The following is a 19,304-nucleotide window of genomic DNA, read 5'->3' on the forward strand; positions in this document are numbered from 1 at the left end:
GGGGAAGGAGAGGGGGAAGGAGAGGGGGAAGGAGAGGGGGAAGGAGAGGGGGAAGGAGAGAAAGGGGGAAAGGAGGGAGAGAGAGAGAGAAGGAGAGGGGGAGAGAAAGAGAGAGAGAGAGAGTGAGGGAAGGAGAGAGTGAGGGAAGGAGATAAAGAGAGGAAACGGTGGCATAGTGGTTAGCACTGTTGCCTCACAGCGCCAGAGACCCGGGTTCGAATCCAGCCTCGGGCGACTGTCTGTGTGGAGTTTGCACATTCTCCCGTGTTTGCGTGGGTTTTCTCCGGGTGCTCCAGTTTCCTCCCACAGTCCAAAGATGTGCGGGTTAGGTTGATTGGCTATGATAAATTGACCCTTAGTGTTAGGGGGATTAAATACGTGGGGTTACAGGGATAGGGTGGGATATGTGTTGGTGTAGGGGTTACGGGGATCGGGTGGGATATGTGTCGGTGCAGGCTCGATGGGCCGAAATGGCCTCTATCTGCACTGTGGGGTTTCTGTGATTCTGTGAAGATACCCTGGGGAAGGGGCTGGACTCAGAGCCCGGCGGGTGAAGAAGGGCGGCCGCCATTTTGTGAGGTCGGCGGGAAGTTTGAATTGCGGCCACCGAAGGAAGAAGGCGAGCTCTCCCTCCCCCTCCCACCCCTTCACTCTTTCCCTCCCTCTGCCGCTCTCTCTCCCTGCCCCTCTCTCTCCCTGCCCCTCCCCGCTCTCTCTCTCCCTCTCCCCCTGACTCACCTCAGTACCAGAACGGAGTATATCCGACACTGGGAGGCCGGGTGCCCATCGCTCAGAAGCGAGCCCGGGGTTCCTGATGTTTAACCAGGCGGGTCTTTGGACCCGGTTGGCCAGGCGACAGTGGAAGGCCTTTCGCTCCAGACTCCCATGTCTGATTTAGGTCGGGGACGGCTCGTTGGAAAGCCCCAGTGTTCCCGGTCCCGCACTAACGGCAAGAGAGAGAGGGGGAAGGAGAGAGAGAGAGAGAGAGAGGAGAGAGGGAAGGAGAATTAAAATCCCGACTTGGTGACCCGGAGCCCCCGGTGCAACGCCGCTCACCTGCTCGCTTCCCTCTTCCCCGGGCTCTTAGGACGCACGGTTGAAACCGCGGGGAAGGGGTAGGCAGTTTATCACAGGGGCGTGGGGAGGGAGGAGAGAGAGAGGGGGGGAGGGAGGAGAGAGAGAGAGAGGGGGGGAGGGAGGAGAGAGAGAGGGGGGGAGGGAGGAGAGAGAGAGAGAGAGAGGGGGGGAGGGAGGAGAGAGAGAGAGAGAGAGAGAGGGGGGGAGGGAGGAGAGAGAGGGGGGGAGGGAGGGGAGAGAGAGAGAGGGGGGGGAGGGAGGGGAGAGAGAGAGAGGGGGGGGAGGGAGGGGAGAGAGGGAGAGGGGGGGAGGGAGGAGAGAGAGAGAGGGGGGAGGGAGGAGAGAGAGAGAGGGGGGAGGGAGGAGGGAGAGAGAGAGGGGGGGAGGGAGGAGAGAGAGAGAGAGAGAGAGGGGGGAGGGAGGAGAGAGAGAGAGAGGGGGAGGGAGGAGAGAGAGAGAGAGGGGGGAGGGAGGAGAGAGAGAGGGGGGAGGGAGGAGAGAGAGGGGGGGGAGGAGGAGAGAGAGGGGGGGGAGGGAGGGAGGAGAGAGAGGGGGGGGAGGGAGGAGAGAGAGAGAGAGGGGGGGAGGGAGGAGAGAGGGGGGGAGGGAGGAGAGAGAGGGGGGGAGGGAGGAGAGAGAGGGGGGGAGGGAGGAGAGAGAGGGGGGGAGGGAGGAGAGAGAGGGGGGGAGGGAGGAGAGAGAGGGGGGGAGGGAGGAGAGAGAGGGGGGAGGAGGAGAGAGAGGGGGGGAGGGAGGAGAGAGAGGGGGGGAGGGAGGAGAGAGAGGGGGGGAGGGAGGAGAGGGGGAGGGAGGAGAGAGAGGGGGGGAGGGAGGAGAGAGAGGGGGGAGGGAGGAGAGAGAGGGGGGAGGGAGGAGAGAGAGGGGGGGAGGGAGGAGAGAGGGGGGGGAGGGAGGAGAGAGAGGGGGGGAGGGAGGAGAGAGAGGGGGGGAGGGAGGAGAGAGAGGGGGGGAGGGAGGAGAGAGAGGGGGGGAGGGAGGAGAGAGAGGGGGGGAGGGAGGAGAGAGAGGGGGGAGGGAGGAGAGAGGGGGGGGGAGGGAGGAGAGAGGGGGGGGAGGGAGGAGAGAGGGGGGGGAGGGAGGAGAGAGAGGGGGGGAGGAGAGAGAGAGAGAGGGGGGAGGGAGGAGAGAGAGGGGGGGGAGAGGAGAGAGAGGGAGGGAGGAGAGGGGGTGGGGTGGGGGGGGAGGGAGGAGACCGCGGCCCCGAGTGCGGCCTAGTCCGAGTGCCGGATCCGCGGCCTTTCCTGGCCGCATCACTGCCACCAGCAGCCGGGGCGGGTCGCGTCGGGCTGACTCTGCCTGGACGGCGCATGCCAAGCCCACAACTGGGGGCCGCTCCCCTGATCAGGGGCCTGTCGGGCCGGCCGGCCGGCTGGTTGACTGTCTGAAAAGACGGGCACTCGGTGCCCTTGCCGGGCCCTGCTTCCCCATCACTCACTCCGCAAACGGCAGATGAACACCTTTCGCTGCGGACTCCAGGTGTCCGAATTCGGTCGGGGACGGCTTGTTGGAAAGCCCCGGTTTTCCCGGTCCCGCACTCACGGCAAGAGAGAGAGAGAGAGAGAGAGGGAAGGAGATGCAGAAAAATCAAGATGGCCGAATTAACGGCAGTTTGAAAGATCAAGCCCCGCGCACAAACGCCATGAAACGCCCCCCGTGACGCAGCGCGCTCCCCCCGTAGGATTGGTCAACCTTCACGTCACTGAATGCTAATGCGCGGATTTCCCCGTATGATAGGATTGGTCAACCGTGATGCACTATCAATTTCTACAAAAGACTGGAAGTTGAGAAAGTAACAGACAGGCTTTTATTACCAAAGAACAGAGCATGCCTCTTGTGGTTGCCTGGTATCCAAAAGGGCCGGGGGCTGCCGAGCTGCCACCTTTATATCCAGCCATGAGGGTGGAGCCAGGGGCGGAGTCAGCTGAGGCATGCACAGACAAGTACAACAATATGCAAGAGTGAACAACAGTACTAACAGTGAACAACAGTACTAACAACAGTGGTGAACAACAATACTAACAACAGTGGTTTACCACAAACCGCTAATGTGCGGAATTTTGAACGTTTTTTTTTTTACACTGTCCGAACAATTTTTGTCTGACCAAAAGGTAAATACGCCTAAGACGCTCCCGTAATCATAAGCTTTCTTTTGATATAACATATGTGTAGGTACGCTCTATAACATTTGAGTGATGCCCGGGCATACATACACACGGACAGATCGATAGATAGATAGATCAATAGCAGTAAGGGAAAGTTGGAAGCAGGTCTGGCACTCATTATTACAGCCTTATAGGCTTCCAATATTTGATATTTCTACTCTATTCTATGATATCTTTGCTGCTGTAGTTTTCCCTGCCACTATAAGCTGCTGCTTCCCTGACACTCCCACTTCAGGGACAAAGGCAGCACCTAGTAAAGGTCAGCTGTATATCTCATCTTTCCAGTCAGCAGGCTGCCTATAAGAAACATGTGTAGTGCTGGCAGCTCACTAATTCAATGTTAATGAGGCTGTCCACAAAAAAGGACTACACTGGGCACGCGGAGCAGGATCAAATCAAAAATCACCCCCTATATTCATTTCATAAGAAAATGGTTAAACCAAAGTGAAAGTTAGAAGGAATCAAGAAGCAATGAGGATTTGGGGTGACAAGAATCAGGATATCTAAATTGAGCATTAGAATTGACAACAATAGAGGAGTGACCGAAGTACAGAAAAAGATTAGAAAAGCTTTAAGCTGCGTTGATAGTGGCAGAGTGTGCTCTACAGGTATCTGGAACATGCTGGAATACTCCTTCTAGGAACAGGTGGTCAGAATACTTTTATTATGCAAAGTTGGTTTATAGTCAGGTGCCCATTTCCACAAACGAGGAATGGTACCAAAAAGTGTCTGAGACATGTGCCATTACATTTGAATGCGGGTTTATGGGACCCCTTTCACAGCAGAAGCTGAATTACCACCAGCAACACAAAACATAGTGCATTTCAGTTGCAAGAATTATTGCTCTTTCATATATTTGTCAAAAATATATAAACCCATTGATGGACTGTACATATTCCTATTATATGTGGCACACCGGAGACTTGGCTGGTGAACAGTATACAGCCTGGTTGACAGAGACTGAAGGAAATTTTATTTAGAGACAATAATGAATTTTGTTTCAAGTTTATAACAGCAGAGCTACACCACCAACCAAGTGGGGGGTGGTGGGGGGAAAAGAATAAAATAATGGGGTGTACCAACCTAATCGATTTGCTGGTAAAGACAGGAATTTGAGATACTGATTTTGCTTCAAAGCAGTGACGATTTCAGACACAGTTTCTGCTGCGTGCCTTTCAAACAACCGACAGTTATCCAACGTTAAACCTGTGAATGTGAAGTGGAAAAGACATTCCTTTATCCATTACTCCAAAGGTCTCTGCAGCGGAGTCACAAGTTGTAGATTCACATTTGCAATTCCTCAAATAGTCAATATGTAAAGGAAAGGACTTGCATTAATATAGTACCTTTCACAACCTCAAGACGTCCCAAACAATGAACCCTTTAAGCTGCGCGGCTTTTAAATAGAAAAAAAAACGTGCATGGCGTGAGAATTTGAATGGGCCACGCAGCCCGTTAAAGGGGTCACGCACCCAAAAAATGTTTTTAAGGAAACATTGGTCCCAAATGCTTTACAGCCAATTAAGTACTTTTGAAGTGTAGTCACTGTTGTACTGTCGAGAAACGCAGCAGTTAATTTGCACACAGCAAGGTGCCACAAACAGCAAGGAGATAATCTATTTTTGTGCTGTTGGTTGAGGTATAAATATTGGCCAGGATAGCGGAAGAACACCTTTGCTCTTCTTCAAATAGTGCCATGGGATCGTTTACGTCCACCTGAAGGGGCAGGCAGGGTTTAAAGCCTCATCCAAAAGTAGAGAAAAAATTTGGAGTGACTCAACCCAGACCATTTCTGCACACCTCTAGCAACCAATTTAAGTGATTGAAAGATCTGTGAACTGATCACATTCTTGGCTGGGGCACAGGTGGGGAAAATAACATTCCCGGTCAGAGTATGAAAGAGAGGAAGATGACTAACTTGGGATATGTATCTTGCAGCAGTACTTGCCACTTCAGATTAGTATGACAATTTATTAACTATTTTATGTTGTGTTACGCTCATTATTGATACCTACACACAGTCCACACAATAAAGCTGTTCAACATATTTTTTTAAAGTCAAAATTATCTATTATTACGTCATCTGCTTGTTCTCACCTTTTAGAGGAGCACTACGCAAAAGATCTAGAACTTCCTTAAAACAAACAGCAAGGTTAACGTCTTGTATGGTAACCCAATCTAATGCAGGGAGAAAGACTAGAAGACAAAATTGTTTGTTACATCATTAAACCATGCTGCTTTACAAATATAGATGACATTTTGATATGGGACTTTGTGCTCCCAGATCAGCAGCAGCTTCCCTTTTTGGACTCTTCCCCCAGTATTCACAGAATCACAGAAACCCCACAGTGCAGATAGAGGCCATTTCGGCCCATCGAGCCTGCACCGACACATATCCCGCCCGATCCCCGTAACCCCTACATATCCCACCCTATCCCCATAACCCCATGTATTTAATCCCCCTAACACTAAGGGTCAATTTATCATAGCCAATCAACCTAACCCGCACATCTTTGGACTGTGGGAGGAAACCGGAGCACCCGGAGAAAACCCACGCAAACACGGGGAGAATGTGCAAACTCCACACAGACAGTCGCCCGAGGCCGGATTCGAACCCGGGTCCCTGGCGCTGTGAGGCAACAGTGCTAACCACTATGCCACCGTGAAGGATATCATCTTTTAATACTAGAGTGGAAAGTATTACACAGGACAGGAAAATAGAAGAAGCGAGGACCAGGAAAATCATTGATATCTCCAAGCAACGGATCATACCAGGTAGGGGGAAGTGTGTGAGATCAACAGACTATGTATTAGGAGTATCAGTCAATACATAGCTGTTGGGAAACATGCATCTACAGGGCTCCTCTGGAGCCAGTATGCATCTATTTGCTGGAGAGCAAACTGCAGATGTGTTAGAGTGGTTAAGACAAGGGAATCAGTATCTCTGGTTTCACAGGGTGACATACATCACCACACATAGGCTGTGTAATGATAGCAAAATCTTCTAAAATTCTAAAATACATGTGACAGACTTCTCCCTTCAGTGTACATTACCACGCACATGCAGTTGCATGCAGCAGTTTGCCAAGTTCCTCGGGAGCTCCGAATGATGCCCTGTGCAGACACAGGCGTCTGAGGAATTTCAATCCTCTTAAAACTGGCAGGAGCAGGTCAACCTGTAGGGGTTTATTTGTGCAACTCAGACTCAAATCCTCCAAACAGGTATCTGAGAAAACACAGACGTGTACAATTAGAAGACATTCCAAAGTTAACATCGAAACCTTAACAAATAGAAATATCAACCGTTTATAATTTAAAAAGTTAAAGCATAGTTTTGTAATTGCCGGGATGAACATTAACTAAGGCAGTTAACTGAAGTTCTAGCACTAATGAACTACTAAAATTAAAAAATATACATTTCAACCTAGGTAACACTGCTGCTACTCCACCAGCTTTCCTGCCAATCTTCTGTCGCCTGAACAGAATTTCACAGAGAGCATGTGGGGCAGACATGATAAACATATTTTTCTCCCAACCAACCTATATGACAAGGTGGAGTAAATCAAGAGCTTTAAGAACACATTTCTCTTGAAATGAGGGAACATTCATTTTAAGACTTAAAAAAAAAAATACAATAAAAACTTATTTCTGACCTGTTACTTCTGCAGTGGCCATCAACAACTCGTTTTCCAGGGACTCATTTTTTATTTCCAGCAGGAAGCCCACATGGAAGGTGTGCAGGCGGGGAAAGATGCCAAGCAGGATTTTAACCAGCTTTATCATGGGAAGGTGAAGGATATCATCTTTTAATACTAGAGTGGAAAGTTTGTTGTCATGGCAGTGAGAGAGGACACAGAGTTCCTTGAGGATCAGAAAGATGGCAGGACCCAGGCCTAAAAGCAGAAGAAGCAACAGAATATGACAGTGGTGTCCATTTAAAGCCCGAAGCATTTATACGACCATGATTTCTCATGTGGTAAATTTCAATCTTTGTGGAGCTCTGTGGCTGAGCCAATCCTAAACCAATTCCTGGTTACAAGGCAGGTTGAGGATTGCTAACAGGTGACTAGCTGATCCGATCTCAGCTGGGGAATGGTGTGGATACAGAAATTAACTTTAAAAAAGCAAAAACAATGTTGCAACAGCCATTCATTAAACTATTTACTGGGATAGTAAAACACCCACATATCTTGCCAGCATGAACTGGGTCAAAGCAATTACAGCTCCATCCTTTTTATCCCCAACCCCAGACATAAACTGAGGAGGCGAACAACTGGCACAAAAAATTCAAAACATTAATTTGATAACATTTCTGGCAAATTGACATAGTCCTATAATACTTTCAAGAGAATTGTAAATGTCAAAAGTGATTTTTTAAAAAAAACAAGGAGAAACTGCCAGTGAAGTGCTCTAAACTTGATCTAATTCCTGATTTTTTTTGGGGTGAGGTGGGGGGTGGGGGAAACAAATAATTTACTTCGCTTTGAATTAAGGGTTCATCTTTTGTTGTTACACAAACTAGGAACAGGTGAACCATTCATTCTATAAGTTGGACATAATGCAGCTAAGTAAAGACACCTAATGATGCTAAAGGTTGCTGTATCTCCAAGCTGAAGCTTTGGAGTAAATATACTCCAGTTCCAAATTGTGCAATGCTTTTATTTCATTTCCATAAACCTCACCAACTAACCATTATATTCCAAGACTAGTTTCCGGAGGGACACCCATGAACTGAGCAGCTTGCAGAGCATCATGGAAGACTTGTAGGACAATGAGACTGATGTAATTTCCAGCACCGACACACTCCTCAGGTAGAGCTCAGGAGGACAGGAAAGAAGTGCTTTGTCGGCTTGCTCTCGGCCAAAGAAATCATAGTCATTCAAACCTTCTAGTAGGTTGTCATTGCTTTCATCAGTGCCGGAGGTGTTCTGCTCAGTGTCTGTTTTATTTCCACCTATCATGAAAATATAATCATAGATGTCCACTGGCTTCTCAATCGCTTCAGATAACCCAGTAGTCTTTGATTTTTCAGTTGACTTGATGTTACACACATCAGCAAGTCTTGGCTTTTTGCATGTTCGATTATTTGTAAAACATGACACCAGATTATCTGGGATCCAAGTGCTTGAACTGAGACGACATGGCTCTTCCAAAGTTCTACCGTGTGCAGTTGTTGATTCAAATTCCCCAAAAGTCATACCAGGAGATCCTGGACCTTCTGAAAAACCACCACATGCATTTGGGCAGGTTAGTTCTTCTGCAACTGCAGAGTTTTGATTTTCAAAACCATTGGTACATTCACAATGAGACACTAGCCGTTCTGAAGTCCCAGTGACGGCACCGGATGATGATGTTGTTTCTATAAACATTCCGCTATTAGCTTCATGGGAACAACTTTTTTCTTTAGAACCACTGTGATGCTGATCAGGACACCCAGGCTCTTTCACAACCCTGCTGCATGCACAAGAATATAACTGCCCTTTTAGAATCTTCTGCCCATTAGAACAATCGCTTTCATCAGAAGTCTTACCAGATATACAAGAGGGCCTCTGCTCTAACAGACTACTGCGTGGACAAGAATCCGGTTCAGCCAAAACCAGATCACGACTTCCAGAAAAAGGCTGAAATTCTGAAGTAACATTGTGTACATCAGGACACCTCAGCGCTCCACACATTGTGCCACAGGATTTGCGCTTTTTGGAATAAGTTCCGTGTGTTTCACAACAACTAGATCCATCTACCGCCAAAATTTCCCCACATGATGTTTCTTCAGAAGTTACACAATGTGCACTTGGAGATATCAGGTTATCAGAAGACATGTTAACACTTGGAGACTTGATTTTCTTAGCGCTGTTTTCAGTGGTGGTGAATGTCCAATCAGATAAAGTACAGTATGCAGTCTTTTCAGCCTGCTGACAGCAGCAATCCAATATATTTCTCTGAACTGTTGGCTTCATTGCTTTAATATCCAGCTTTAATCTGTCCTCACCACAACAATCAATACCCTGATATTCCCTCTTCCCTTCATGCCAAAATCCTGCACTTGTCCTCAGTATGAGAGCCAATAATTCAGGATGGGGCTCATTCCAATGTGACAATGCCACCTCCTTCACAACTCCATGGTGAACAAGGCTGTGAAGCAACATTAACAGTGAGTGTTGCAACATTAGATCCACAGAACGCAGATGTTGAAACACCAGTTTATGCACTGTGCAGGTCAAATGGGTACAAATGCTTGGATTATCAGCAAGTTCCTTCACTCCTTGGAGCTTGTTGCGTATAACCAGCTTGCTTACATGTTGGGATCCGAGTACCAAGGCAGAAGAACGAGAATTATTTAAACGCTTGTCATTCAAAATATCCAATGTTCCCCACAAGACACCATGAAAGAATGTTTGCAGGAATTTTTGCCTCCAGTTAAAAGGTTCCTGTAGTATTGAAGAAAAGACTGGTCAGTATACAGAAGTGACTACATCCCACGGTGACAGCTCTAAAATCAACTTAAGAATTCCCAAGAACCTTTAATTTTGTTTTCTCTTCTCTTTAGAACCCTTGTTCCCAAGCAACTTGTGCCACTGCCTATGCCAATACTACTAGGAAATGCATAAGACAATGCCCTCTCCTTCTCTATGGGGGAAATCACCTTAGCATCCACCCACTGCAAGGAAGCTAATGTTGAAGCAGCATTGTTGTGGAGAATTAGCACAGGCGCAGCAGACTATTATGTCACAAGTAAGCCATACAGAAGCTGGTCAGTGTTGTGCAAAATTAACAATTTTTTGACGAAGATGCATATTTGCCATAGGAACTTCTATTGATGTCAAAAGAATAGGAGGTCCACCACTACATCTTCACCTTTGTTAGGTTAACTAGCTCCAGATCTGACCCAGTAAAAATATTCACTTTTCAATTTGACTATTGCAGATTGATGCATGAACTCATCATTAGTCACCCTAATGAGGCCGGAGTAAGAAGAGAAATTCATTTTTCGTTACCCGTTTTAAGCTTCTTTAGATTCTGGAGGTTATACTTCATCAGAGTAAGACTAAAAACAAATGAATAGTCGCTAGTGCTTTCCATGAATAGAATAGCAGTTTTTGCTGCATTCTATAGGGGAGAAATTCGGTATCGCCCCGTTTGGGGCGCAATTATCGGCCGGGCGCAAAGTTTAGCGCCTGGCTCTAATTATCGCCTCCAACTGCAAACTTGGCTTCTATCGCCCCTGGAGGTGATTGGAGCACTAAATCAGGCGCTACACACCTCTCTTAAGGCGCTAACGCCGAGGAGCGAGGCGCTACCTCAGAGCGCTGGCGAAGCTCATGTGATGTCAGTCAGCAATGGAACACAGACACACTGGCGCCGGCCAGTTCTTAAAGGGGAGGGTCGATCTTGCTCTCCATCCACACCCTGCTCATTGCAGCCTTGAATCTCGGCCTGGAGAGACCTGTACATCAAATCTGCTGGAAAGAACAATGGAGAGGCCCAGGGAGGGAGCTCAGAGTGCAGCCCCCACAGTCTCTTCTAAATCGGTGCAAGGAAGATCAAATCAAAATGAACCTGCAAAGTGCTGCTCAGTACCCAAAACTCCTTCACACAGCGTTGAATCTCTCCAGAAGTCTCTCTCTCTCTCAGAATGTGTGGTGCAAAAATGTCGTCAACAAAAAAAAAGGCAGGAAGCGGTCGCCTTTAAATAGCGCTCCCCCAGTCCCTTCCCGACTGCAAAACGCTCCCCTCAACTTGTCGTTGCTAGCGGCAGGTGGTAAGGCAGGGGGCACCACTCAATATCTGGTCCGGGGCGCTACACGCTCGACTGACGTCACGATCTGCGGGCGCAGGAGATCGTGGCGGTAGTGTTTAGTGCCGCCACAAAATGTCTGGTCAATTTCACGAGCGGCGCAAAGCAACCGAATTTTTCCCATGTTCTTACAAAATTAGTAAAGACAGTAACAAAGAGACTGGTCATTAGCAGTGAAGTCCCTACTTTTAACTTCTAAATATATTAATAGTCATGTAAAGAATTGACAGCATAAAAATTATGAACATAGGGCAGGGTGGGATAAACTTACTGTTTTAACTTTAGGGTTTGTCCTTATCACATCCTTCCAAAGCTGGAGCCAAAGAGCCTGAGTTGAAATGCCTATAAAACATATTAAGACACAAAAGTAAAAGTATGCTAAAGGAATTTAAAAACTGTTAACATTGCTATCGCAAGCTGGGAAGATCTGGCTAACAGGCCACACTGGAGGGCTGGTCTGCATCAAAGAACCAAGGAGGCCAAGAGAGAGGAAAGAGGAGAGCGCAAACATGAAGCACATCAAGGTTCAAGAGTCAATACTGCACGGACTTAACCATCTGACCCCGTGTTTTATGTCCTGTGGCAAGAACTGTCGCTTGAGAATTGGACGCTTCAGCCATGGCAAAGTAATTAAACTGCTTTGGCTCTTACAGCATTGTCTTTCGAGATGGATGGCTGCCACTAAAGTACTGTACTGTGTGAGGGGAGGATAAACATACGCCAAATGCATTAACTTTTACAGGTAGGAATAAATGTGGCATTTTTGTAAATATGCTTCCACTTATATAGTGGCTGTTCATGTTGAAACATCTCAGAGTTGCACAATGTGCATTGTCTTGTGTATAGAAATGAAGCTGCCATTCTGTGTTAGCAACATCCCACATACAAGATGAAAGGCCAAGTAATTGGTTATTTTCATAATATTGGTTGAGGAAAAAAATGTTGGCCAGAACACTGGATAGTTCCCCAGCACGGTGGCATAGTGGTTAGCACTGTTGCCTCACAGCGCCAGGGACCCGGGTTCAAATCCGGCCTCAGGTGACTGTGTGGAGTTTGCACATTCTCCCCGTGTTTGCGTGGGTTTCCTCCGGGTGCTCCGGTTTCCTCCCACAGTCCAAAGATGTGCGGGTTAGGTTGATTGGCCATGATAAAAATTGACCCTTAGTGTTAGGGGGGATTAAATACGTGGGGTTACGGGGATAGGGCTTGGGTGGGATGGCTGTCGGTGTAGGGACCAGGTGCTAGGGTTTCGATGATCAGCCATGATCTCATTGAATGGCGGAGCAGGCTCGAAGGGCCGAATGGCCTACTCCTGCTCCTATGTTTCTTCAAACCATGTTACGAGATCTTTAATATCTATCTAAACCAGCAGAACAAGTAGATGGGACCTCAGTTTAACATCCCACCTAAATGATAGGCAGCTAAATGTTTCTGAACATGAACATACAAGTAAAGGCTTACCGGTATTGACATACAAGCCTAAATATTATACGATGGGATTTCTGTAGAACTGCTTTTGTCTCTCAACCTTCCCCTGACCAACATTTATCTTCCAAACTACTGATCTGATGCCATTTTGGAGAAGGTATTTGTGAATGGCTTCTGATAGGAGCAATTAAAAAAAAAATCACTTTGCTAATTATGGCATTATCCAACACATAGCCAGGAGTGTACAAAAAAGTTGGACCTGCAAGGAGTCGGCAGCAGCGAGGAGGCAGATACAAATCCGGCGAATTCCAAAAGAACAGCAAAATCAAGGAGTGACATCACAGGACTGCAGGAAAGAGTCCGAGAGCGGGAGCAGTCAAACAACAACAACTGCGAAACCGCTAAAGTGACGTCACAGCCAGGGAAGAAGCTGATTGGTAAGTAGGACCTGGTGAGTATTTCTACAGTCCAGTCGTTAAAGTAAAAGTAAGGTCTCTAGAGTATTGCTTAAAAGGGAAGTAAGGTCCCTAGTGTATTTAATATTCTTTAATTTAAAGGAAGTAAAGGAGTAAATTAAGGGTAGGACATGGCAGGGCAGCTCGGCAGCGTGGCGTGCCCCTCCTGTGCTACGTGGGAAGTCAGGGACACTTTCGGTGTCCAGGGCGAACACGTGTGCAGGAAGTGTCTCCAGCTGCAGCTACTCGAAATCTGCATTTTGGAGCTGGAGCTGCGGCTGGAGTCACTGTGGAGCATCCGCAAAGCTGAGATCTTCGTGGATAGCACGTTTAAATAGGTGGTCACACCGCAGGTAAAGAGTGCACAGGCAGACAGGGAATGGGTGACCGCCAGACAGAGTAAAAGAACTAGGAAGGTACTGCAGGAGTCCCCTGGGTCCATCTCCCTCTCCAACAGATTTTCCGTTTTGGATACTGCTGGGTGGAGATGGTTTCTCAGAGGAATGCAGCAAGAGCCAAGTCCGTGGCACTACAATTGGCTCAGCTGCACAGGAGGGGAGGAAAAAGAGTGCGAGAGCAATAGTGATAGGGGATTCTATCGTAAGGGGAACAGACAGACGTTTCTGTGGCCACAGACGTGACTCCAGGATGGTATGTTGCCTCTCTGGTGCCAGGGTCAAGGATGTCACTGAACGGCTGCAGGGCATTCTGAAGGGGGAGGGCGAACAGTCAGAGGTCGTGGTTCACATTGGTACCAACGACATAGGTAGAAAGAGGGATGAGGTCCTGCAACAAGAATTTAGGGAGCTAGGTAGCAGATTAAAAAGCAGGACCTCTAAAGGTTGTAATCTCTGGATTACTCCCAGTGCTACGTACTAGTGAGTATATGAATAGGAGGATAGAGCAGATGAATGCGTGGCTAAAGAGTTGGTGCAGGAGGGAGAGCTTTAGTTTCCTGGATCACTGGGTCTGCTTCTGGGGAAGGTGGGACTTGTACAAGTCAGGCGGGTTGCACCTGAACCAGAACGGGACCAACATCCTTGTGGGGAGGTTTGCTAGTACTGTTGGGGGGGGGGGGGGTTTAAACTAACTTGGCAGGGGGATGGGATACGGACTGGAGCTATAGTAGGGGGTGATGCACAGCCAAATATAGAGGAAAAAAAACAAGTCAGCCTGGAAGGCAGAGCAAATATGTAACGGCACCAGGGAGTATGGCAAGGTGGGATGGCATTTATTTTAATGCAAGGAGTTTTACGAGTAAGACAGATGAATTGAAGGTGTTGATGAGCACATGGGAGTATGATATTGTTGCTATCACAGAGACACGGTTGAGGGAGGGGCAGGACTGGCAGCTCAATATTCCGGGGTATAGAATCTTCAGGCGAGACAGAGGGGGGTGTAAAAGAGGGGGTGTCACAATATTAATCAAGGAGTCAATTACTGCAGTAAGGAGGGATGATATCTTAGCAGGTTCCTCTAATGAGGCCATATGGGTAGAACTTAAAAACAAAAAGGGGGCAAGCACTTTGCTGGGAGTGTACTATAGGTCCCCAGTCAGGGAGAGATAGAGGAACAGATATGTAGGCAAATCACAGAGAAGTGTAGAAATAATAGGGTAATAATAGTAGGGGATTTCAACTTCCCCAATATTAACTGGGATAGTCAGAGGGTGAAAGGCTTAGAGGGTGCGGAATTCTTAAAGTGCATCCAGGAGAGCTTTTTGAGGCAGCATGTAGAAAATCCTACAAGAGAGGGGGTGGTACTGGACCTAATTCAAGGGAATGTAGCCGGGCAAGTGGTAGAAGTGTCAGTAGGAGAGCATTTTGGTGACAGTGACCATAATTCGGTGAGATTTAAGGTAGTCATGGAAAAGGACAAAGATGGACCGGAAATAAAGGTTCTAAATTGGGGGGGAAGGACGATTTTAATATGATAAGGCAGGATCTGGCCAAAGTGGACTGGGATCAGCTACTTGTAGGAAAATCCACATCAGAGCAGTGGGAATCTTTCAGAAAGGAAATAGAGAGAGTACAACGCCAACATGTACCCGTAAAGGTCAAGGGTGGGACCAACAAGCCCAGGGAACCCTGGATGTCAAGGGATATACAAGAATGGATTAGGAAAAAAAGGGAGGCTTTTGGCAGATACAAAAGACTAAAAACAGTGGAAGCCCTAGAGGAGTATAGAAAGTGCAGGGGGGTACTTAAAAAAGAAATTAGGAGAACGAAGAGGGGGCATGAAGAAACACTGGCGGGCAAAATAAAGGAAAATCCCAAGGTGTTTTATTATAAGTATATTAAGGGCAAGAGGATAACCAGGGAAAGAGTAGGGCCCATTAGGGACCAAAGTGGCAATCTGTGTGTGGAGCCAGAAGATGTAGGTGAGGTTTTAAATGAATATTTTGCATCTGTGTTCACTATGGAGAAGGACGATGTAGACATAGAAATCAGGCAGGGGGATTGTGATATACTTGAACAAATTAGTATTGAGAGGGAGGTGGTACTAGCGGTTTTAGCAGGCTTAAAAGTGGATAAATCCCCAGGCCCAGACGAGATGTATCCCAGGCTGCTGTGTGAGGCAAGGGAGGAGATTGCAGGGGCTCGGACACAAATTTTCAGAACCCCTCTGGTCACAGGGGAGGTGCCAGAGGACTGGAGGACAGCGAACGTAGTACCATTATTCAAGACGGGTAGTAGGGATAAACCAGGGAATTACAGGCCAGTGAGCCTAACATCAGTGGTAGGGAAATTATTGGAAAAAATTCTGAGGAACAGAATTAGTCTCCACTTGGAGAGTCAAGGATTAATCAAGGATAGTCAGCATGGCTGTGTCAGGGGGAGATCATGTCTAACCAATTGGAATTTTTCGAGGGGGTGACTAGGTGTGTGGATGAGGGTAGTGAAGTTGATATAGTCTACATGGACTTCAGTAAGGCTTTTGACAAAGTCCCGCATGGGAGACTGGTTAAGAAGGTAAGAGCCCATGGGATCCAGGGTGCCTTGGCACATTGGATCCAAAATTGGCTTAGTGGCAGGAGGCAGAGGGTGATGGTCAAAGGTTGTTTTTGTGACTGGAAGCCTGTGTCCAGTGGTGTACCACAGGGATCGGTGCTGGGTCCTTTGCTGTTTGTAGTGTACATTAATGATTTAGATATGAATGTAGGAGGTATGATCAGTAAGTTCGCAGATGACACGAAAAAGCAAGGGAATACCCAATGAATGGTAGGATCCTAGGAAGGACAGAGGAACCTTGGTGTGCATGTACATAGATCCCTGAAGGCAGCAGGACAGGTAGAGAAGGTGGTTAAAAAGGCATATGGGATACTTGCCTTCATTAGCCGAGGCATAGAATATAAGAGCAGGGAGGTTATGATGGAGCTGTACAAAACGTTAGTTAGGCCACAGCTGGAATACTGTGTGCAGTTCTGGTCGCCACACTATAGGAAGGATGTGATTGCACTGGAGAGGGTGCAGAGGAGATTCACCAGGATGTTACCTGGGCTGGAATACTTCAACTATGAAGAGAGACTGGACAAGCTGGGGTTGTTTTCCTTAGAGCAGAGAAGGCTGAGGGGGGACCTGATTGAGGTGTACAAAATTATGAGGGGCATAGATAGGGTAGATAGAAAGGAACTTTCCCCCTTAGTAGAGGGGTCAATAACCAGGGGGCATAGTTTCAAGGTAAGGGGCAGGAGGCTTAGAGGGGATCTGAGGAAAAACTTTTTCACCCAGAGGGTGGTTGGAATCTGGAACTCACTGCCTGAAAGGGTGGTAGAGGCAGGAACCCTCAACATTCAAGAAGCATTTAGATGAGCACTTGAAACGCCATAGCTTACAGGGCTACGGACCAAGTGCTGGAAAATGGGATTAGAACAGACAAGGCTTGATGGCCGGCGCGGACACGATGGGCCGAAGGGCCTCTTTCTGTGCTGTATAACTTTATGACTCTAGATATGTTACTTGTATCTTCATTTGTTATAATGTTAAAGGAGATCCACGGTATCCAATCAGCTGTCTGGATTTTTGGTTCTGATTTCAGGATATCATAACCAGTTGTCTTGTATGTCAATTCAGGGTATCCACCTTCAGAAGGAATTCCTCCAGAACTGTTCCTTTGCTGAAATCATGAGTATTTACAGGTTAAAAATATACAAAGTAGAGAGAGAGGGTGTTAACATTATTAATTATTTGTAACTTTTAACTTATAAGGTAACCCAATCCAGAGAACATTTCAATAATCCAAATTCTAGAAATTTCCCAAACAGATGGTTTACAAGAGTTTGAATTTTTTAGGGTGAAATTGCTGAAGTAATTTTACCTTTCTTTATTGCAACCTCTTCAATCCTCTCCAGGTCATAAATGTTAAGGAACTGCAGCAGCTCTCGAAGAATTGGTGTTGGCAAACCTGTGTATGGAACATAACACAGAAAAGTGGCAATTACAAGGATGTGCAAACTTTCAGCTGAATATTAAACAGTCCCTTGGAGAAACAGGGCTGCACTGAACATAGATGTCTGTGACCGGTGGGAACCGCAGGTAGTGTCTAATAGACACATACGCATTAGGTTATAGTTTTATAAAATTCCTTTTCGTCTTATTGAAAGCAGACTTTATGATTAAATTGATTTATTAGTTGTGCCTCTTAAAAAAAAAAGGGCAGCACATGCAAATTTATTTGTGTCTTTCTCCCTGGGTCTGAGGCTGAACCAGATCATTTGCAACCTTGATGTCCTATTTGAGCTGGAGTTGAACTTCTGTCCCCTTATCCACTCCATCACCAAGACCGCCTACTCCCACCTGTGTAACTGCCCGACTCTGCTCTTGCCTCAGCCCATCTGCTGCTAAAAACCCCCATCCATGCCTTTGTTACCTTTAGACTATTCAAATGGTCTCCTGGTCAGCCTCCCATCTTCCACCGCTATAAACTTGAGCTCATCCAAAACTCTGCTGCCGGTGTCCTAACTCGTACCAAGTCCTGTTCACCCATCACCCTTGGGCTCGCTGACCTACATTGACTCCTGGTCCGACAACGCCTCGATTTTAATATTCTCATCCTTGTTTTCAAATCCCTCCGTGGTCTCGCCCCTCCCTATCTCTGTAACCTCCCGAGATGTCTGCGCTCCTCAAATTCTGGGCTATTGAGCATCCCCAATTTTAATCGCTCCACTATTGTCGGCTATGCCTTCAGCTGCCTGGTCTCCAAGCTCTGGAATTCCCTCCCTAAACCTCACCACCTCTCTTTCCTCCTTTAAGATACTCCTTAAAACCTTTCTCTTTCTGCCCTAATTTCGCCTTAAGTGGCTGGGTGTCAAATTTTGTTTCATGACGCTCCTGTGAAGCACCGTGGGACATTTTACTACATTAAAAGGTGCTAGATAAATGCAAGTTATTGTTGATGGCTTGGATCTATTAAAGTAAAGAAAAAGACTTGCATTTATATAGTGTCTTTCACGACCACCGGATGTCTCAAAGCGATTTACAGCCAATACTTTTGAAGTGGTCACTGTTGTAATGTGGGAAACGTGGCAGCCAATTAGCGCACAGCAAGCTCCCACAAACAGCAATGTGAAATGACCAGATAATTTTTTTTTTTGTTATGTTGATTGAGGGAGAAATATTGGCCAGGACACCAGGGATAACTCCCCTACTCTTCAAAATGGAATTTTTTACATCCACTTGAGAGAGCAGACAGGGCCTCGGTTTAACTTCTCATCCGAAAGACGGCACCTCCGACAGCGCAGCACTCCGCTGGAGTGTCAGTCTAGCTTCATGTGGGCAAGTCCCTGGAGTGGGTCTTGAACCCACAACCTTCTGACTCAGAGGCGAGTGAGCCACAGGCAATGACCAGAGGGAGAGGGAAAGCTCTCCTCAGTGGAGCCAGTGCCGATAAATGTATTTCAATACAAGGTTTCATCGTGGTTTTTAATCAAAGAGGATGTCCTGGTCCCAAGAGCAGGTGACTAAAGCGGTGCCGAAGAGGTTACATTTTAGGAGACTGGGCCTCAGTCACCGGGAGACGTGGCCAATCTGGTGCTGTAAGCTTCAAGTCTTACCCCACGCCCCCTGCTCCAGCCTGAACATGTTCTCGCTGACCACCTTTGCACAGACGGTAAATAAAGTGGGCACATCACGGCTCTCCTCCACGGGCCCGCTCGGCTCCATCACCCGCGCCTTTACTCCGATGGCGCCGTTGCTATGCCGCCATGTTGAGAAGGTCAACGTCACGTTGAGCGCATAGGCTGGCTCCTCCGTCCGCCATCGTAATGAAGTTCGCCAACTCAATGAGTTTGACACAGTATGAATTTATAACGTTCGTAGCTAAATCCAGCACTGGTTGTAATTCGCGGTTAACTTGCAAGACCGCTTT

At 47.3% G+C, this 19,304-nt stretch overlaps 1 protein-coding gene across 1 annotated transcript; it reads right to left on the reverse strand.

The window, feature by feature from the left end:
- Window positions 1–275: 275 nt before the first annotated feature.
- On the reverse strand, window positions 276–19,299 carry lrrc41 (leucine rich repeat containing 41). The gene is made up of 9 exons (XM_085983179.1): window positions 18,991–19,299; window positions 17,256–17,342; window positions 11,327–11,397; window positions 7,951–9,688; window positions 6,914–7,153; window positions 6,322–6,486; window positions 5,358–5,456; window positions 4,344–4,466; window positions 276–943 (listed from the first exon to the last, which is right to left on the reverse strand). The coding sequence occupies exons 1-9, from the start codon at window positions 19,097–19,099 to the stop codon at window positions 819–821; spliced, it is 2,757 nt and encodes a 918-aa protein (XP_085839305.1). The 5' UTR covers window positions 19,100–19,299; the 3' UTR covers window positions 276–818.
- Between the last annotated feature and the right edge of the window lie 5 nt (window positions 19,300–19,304).

Source organism: Somniosus microcephalus, chromosome 3 (genome assembly GCF_052327205.1).
Source record: "Somniosus microcephalus isolate GS21.2 chromosome 3, FLI_Smic_1.0, whole genome shotgun sequence".
Taxonomy (NCBI): Eukaryota; Metazoa; Chordata; class Chondrichthyes; order Squaliformes; family Somniosidae; genus Somniosus; species Somniosus microcephalus.